Source organism: Etheostoma spectabile, chromosome 13 (genome assembly GCF_008692095.1).
Source record: "Etheostoma spectabile isolate EspeVRDwgs_2016 chromosome 13, UIUC_Espe_1.0, whole genome shotgun sequence".
Lineage (NCBI taxonomy): Eukaryota > Metazoa > Chordata > Actinopteri > Perciformes > Percidae > Etheostoma > Etheostoma spectabile.
Genome location: NC_045745.1, coordinates 17,733,177 through 17,738,282, shown reverse-complemented (window position 1 = coordinate 17,738,282; position 5,106 = coordinate 17,733,177). Strand labels below are relative to the sequence as shown.

Below are 5,106 nucleotides of genomic sequence, written 5' to 3'. Positions count from 1 at the left end.
TGTCTGTCTGTGTCTGTGTGTGGTCCAGGTGGGGGCCGAGGACTGGATGACACCCATCTGTTGAAATGACAGGGGTCCAGTCTGGAGAAGCTGTGAACCTCCACCTCCTGTGGCTAAGGCGCTTTCAACTAGCCCAAATCTCACACAGTCACACACACTCCTTCCAGTGGCTCATAGTTACAACAGTCTGACTGTCTCCCATTGTACTGCTTTGCTTAACTTGTAAACAAGTCACTTTGTTTCAGCTATAATGTTTATAGTCTGAAGTTATGATCATGTGCAACCCTCTTTAGTCTTTCAAAACTGCTGGTTATCTCTGAAATGCAAAGCCCTTCTAGAGGTGGTGACATCATTGCAAGCAGTGCAATAAAACTTTATCTGTAAAGTTCAGTCTCTGAGACTGATGAGCCAGGCTGGCAGTACGCGTTATCGCTGAAGTGTGTAGATAACTGTGGTAAACACTGAGCGGCTCAGTGATGTCACTGTGGAGTGTTTGCAAAGGCATGAAAAGGGCGTTGACCTCTCCATAAACACACTGAGTATGCAGTGATGTGAGTGTAGGTGTCTGTGCATCTGTCCTGCATTTAGTCCAAAAGATTCTTGCAAACAGCTCCAGCAGAGCATATATGTGGCAAGAGTGTAGAAAGTCTGCTAGAGCATGTCAAAACTAATAATAATTTAATCTTATACAGTATCTCAGCTCTGTCAGCTTTTATAAACTCCACAATCCATAGAAGAAGCAGCCAGGGAAAAAAAAGAAGAACATTTTTATATTTACACCACACAAGTTAATTTGTTTTGACAGAAACATCTGCAGGAAATCAAATGCAAGCTCCTTCTCAATAAGCATTGCTATTTAAGATGGAAAAGCAGAAACGAAGTGGGAAAGCTTTTCTTCCATAATCCTCACCGCTGCAAAGCCTCATTTAGAAACAACCACTTGTTTCGCCTTTGAAGAATTATGGTTTTCTACTCAGGGCACCACTGGGCTTGTTTTCTCTTTTTACTCTCATTTCCTGAACAAAAACATAATGGTGCATACTGTAATTGGCCCATTACCCTTTCATTCATTGTTTCTATGATATAACAAGCTCTTTCTCTTTTACCTTTGTATCATTGTTTGTCTGTTCATTAATATATTGCTTTTTTTGTTGTTGTTGTTTTTTAAAATGTGTGTTGTTGTTGTTGTTTTTTCTTTGTAGAATTTTCGTCCCATCACCAGCGGATATGGCAGTTCCAGTCGCAAACCTTCGTATACCGCTGAACCCCAGCACCCGCAGGCTCCCCAGTACCCACAGGCTCCCCAGTACCCACAGGCTCCCCAGTACCCGCAGGCTCCCCAGTACCCACAGGCTCCCCAGTACCCGCAGGCTCCCCAGTACCCGCGGGCTCCCCAATCCCCACAGGCTCCCCAGTACCCACAGGCTCCCCAGTACCCACAGGCTCCCCAATCCCCAAAGGCTCCCCAATCCCCAAAGGCACTCCAGCCCACTCACCTGAATAACGGACACTCCAGACCCAACAACGGCCACAGCTATGGATACGGGAACGGAACCGGGCACGCTCAGTTTAACAACCCAGCAGGACTTTATCATAATGGCAGCAATGGAGACAGATCTCTGCCAAGCAAGATGGGAGGCCTCAGCCTCAGTGCCACTCATAGGTGAGGTGATCAAAGTGTGTGCTGCAATGGAGTGCAGAGAGAGTAAAATATAAACCGTACAATTTACAGTTTTGACAGGATTAGTAGATTAGTAGTTTATATTTATTGTAGAAAATCTGGAAATGTATGTGTTTAAACAGATTTACGTCACCCTGTGTGTTGTTGTGATTGGTTGTAGTGTTATCCAATTGTGTGCAGTGAGATTTTGAAATACACGCTTGATGCCACCCCTCGAGATGGGCGACTTATATTACTAGATGCCAGACCCTTACTCTTTTGGATATAGGTCTGGTTTTCCAGGCTAAAACTACAGGTGAAGATTTACAAAATACAATTTGGCTTGTTTTCTGGGCTTGTTTTATGATGATTTTCTGAGCTGTCAACATCACAAGAAGATCTCATTTACTATGGTGACCACTGTCTTATTAAAGAAAACTCAACTTTACAATTAGTAACTTTAAAAAAAATCTTCATATTTTCTTCCGTGAAAAAAAAATGAAAGGAAGGAAAGCAAATAGTAGTGAATGATTAGTGTCTGCTTCTAAAATCAATTTAATGGGTTTTCTAAGTCAATGTTTAGTTGATGATTCACCTTTCCATTGTTAAAGCATCACAGTAAGTAAGCTTGTATGTAGAAATGACAGTGTACTGCACAGATTCATGTGTTTATGTGCGGACTCCCCTTACAGATGTAAACACAGACACATACAGTAGACACACTTGTCTCTTGACACATGTGCACAGATGACCGTGTGGATTGGAGAACCAATTTGTTGTGGCGCATCCCCTCGAGCGGGCAATACATGTGTGTGTTTAGTCTCCCAGTTAACATCCTCTCCAACACTCCCAGAGTTCTCCAGTGCTGGTCTGTTAATTCTTACTAGGCCCACACACACACACACACACACATACACAGTTAAACACCATTTTTACACATCTCAATGCCCACTGTCACTTTCCCTAATTCCTTCATTACACAATTTCTTCATACTCTCCTGTCTTTCTTTATTCCTGTCTCTTACTCAATCTCACTTCCACCAGCTTAGGCTTTCTCTCTCACAGACACACACACACACACATACACACACTCACTTACACTCAGACTGCAGTGAAGCACTTCCTTCAGTCGTTTGAAAGAGTCTGGAGACAAACATGCAGTAAAGTGTGTCAGGATTGGAACACATCTGTCAGCAGCCCTAACCCTCTCCCAGAGGTCTGAATGACTGTATCAAATGAACGGTATCCATTCTGTTAGCTTTAGGAATAACTTGATGGATGCATGAACATGCAGATTCATAGCAAAAAGCTGTTGTGATTAAGACATCATGTCTGTGGGATCACATGTGGAGTCAAATGTATAAACCTCTGTTTTCTCCTCCGTGCGACCATCTCTGCTGTCACAGTTTATCAAGTCTCTCAACTGTCATCTGTTCTTTTATCCTTTTTGTTTTGGCTACTTCAGGTATTTTCATTCCTCCTATGGTCAAACATCACTTTAGGACAGCACCTGAAAAAAGACAAATACACAGTGGCCATATTTGATACCATAAAAAAATGACAAAACCAAATGACCGCAATGTTAGCACATTTACTTGTATTCTAAACATTAGCTCCTTTGTTGTCTTGACTGACTTTTAAAAGAAAATTTATGTTTTTGTCATCTGTCACCTAATCCTTATCAAATTAGATAACGGTAGAATAATACTGTATCTACCCTCCCTTGTCTCCTACAGCCCAGAACCTCCCACACAATCCCCTACGGGCCGTAATGGTTTTGACCCCCAATCAGACGTCTACAAGATGCTGCAGGACTACGAGGAGCCCGTCTCTGCACCCAAACAGTCCGGCTCCTTCAAATACCTCCAGGGAATCCTGGAGGCTGAGGATGGAGGTAGGAATACATGTTTAAATGTGTGGAGAGCCAAAAGCAAGTGCACTGCAACCTACATTTTCAGTGCTACTTTACCCAGAAGGAAGAGTTGACAGTATTACACTAATTGACTTGATTGTAAAAGCAGAAGATTACAAGGACATACATTAGCTTTAGCATCTGCCAGTTATTTTCTCAGTTAATCATTTAAACATTTCAACTATGAAATGTTAGAATGTCGAAACACACTATTGGCCAACCAACAGTCCAAACACTAAATGTTTCTTTAAATAGAAGACATAAAAACCAACAAATATTCACGTTTTACAAGCTTGAAGCTGTTAATCGTTGTCATTTTTGCTTATAGAATTACTTAAAATGAGTTACTCGATTTTGAAAATATTGTTTTTTTTCTCAATACATAGCTATTCTTTTTGATGAGATTCAGAAGGCTGGGCAAGGCTGCAGCTTGTTACTAATTCATCTGGGCATGTCTGTGTGCATCTATGCACTTCTCACAGAATCATTTTCTAAATTCATGTTTTACAAATACAGTGGATGTCTCCAACTAAATGAATCCTCCTATGATTCCAGCCGGAGGAACATCTTGCCTTGCTCAGGCAGCTCCTCTCTCACTCTTTGTAGCTACTCTGTCTTACTGGCATGGTTTTCCTTTTATAGAAAGACACAGACAGCGAGGTTAGGGGACAGGGAGGAAGAGTACGAGAGAGGGAGCAAGACAGAATGAAAGAAACAAACGGAGACAGAGGGAGCAGGAGACAGATGGATTGCTTTAAATAGCTCACACACGGATGAACAGGGGTAAAAAGTTTTACTTTGGCAATTTACTGCAAAAACAACTCCACAAAGGACAATAAAGTGAGAAATATGGTTTTCCTGTTTGCCTTCTGACCGCTCGGCATTCCTTTGAGGAGCTCTCAGCTTTGTCATGTGACACTGACAGCAGCAGAAGAGGGCTAATTCTCTGAACTTAAAAAAGGGAGAATTCAGAGAATTGTAGTAAAGCAGGGCAAAAGTTGTGAAATTCATAGTTATAAGCCAAGTTGTTATGGTAAAGCGGAAATAGCCTGGAACTTTGAGAACTGAGCTTGTGACCTCTTAACACGGATTGATTGTTTTTCTCAGCCTCAGCAACTAACTTTGAGGTGATCTTGAGAAAAGTCCCTTAAACCTTATTACTTAGTGGAGTGTTACCAGCTGGGAATGTATGAATGTCCTGCAGAGTCACAGTCAGCATGTATGCGCAGTAAAATGTTCCGTAGGTAAATAATGGTTTTAATATAGGTATTGTGTCATACAGTCCTAATGTAACTCTTAATTCTCAGTTAAATTAGAACCCCTCCCCTCTAAAGTTTTTTACACTGAGAGAGTTAACATCCTATGTTGGTTGGATGCCAATACTGATACAGATGTTTTGTGTTAAAGAACCTGATCATGGCTAATTCTCTGATATTATTTGATGCAATAAAGCAACAGCAATTTGTAGTTAATGTGTCCTCCTGATATTTACTTTTGACAGTGGAGAATATATAGTACATATTGTTATGTGAAT

At 41.3% G+C, this 5,106-nt stretch overlaps 1 protein-coding gene across 8 annotated transcripts in view; it reads left to right on the top strand.

The window, feature by feature from the left end:
- pdlim4 (PDZ and LIM domain 4) overlaps positions 1–5,106 on the top strand; it is a 46,597-nt gene that overhangs the window by 33,728 nt on the left and 7,763 nt on the right. Inside the window, exons 4-7 of one of the 8 annotated variants that reach the window (XM_032533254.1) lie at positions 1,203–1,280; positions 1,353–1,406; positions 1,479–1,663; positions 3,397–3,554. In XM_032533254.1, coding sequence (XP_032389145.1) covers positions 1,203–1,280; positions 1,353–1,406; positions 1,479–1,663; positions 3,397–3,554 — 475 coding nt within the window. Of the gene's footprint in view, positions 1–1,202; positions 1,664–3,396; positions 3,555–5,106 lie in introns of all 8 variants that reach the window. The other 7 variants (XM_032533252.1, XM_032533251.1, XM_032533255.1 and 4 more) reach the window with 7 other exon arrangements.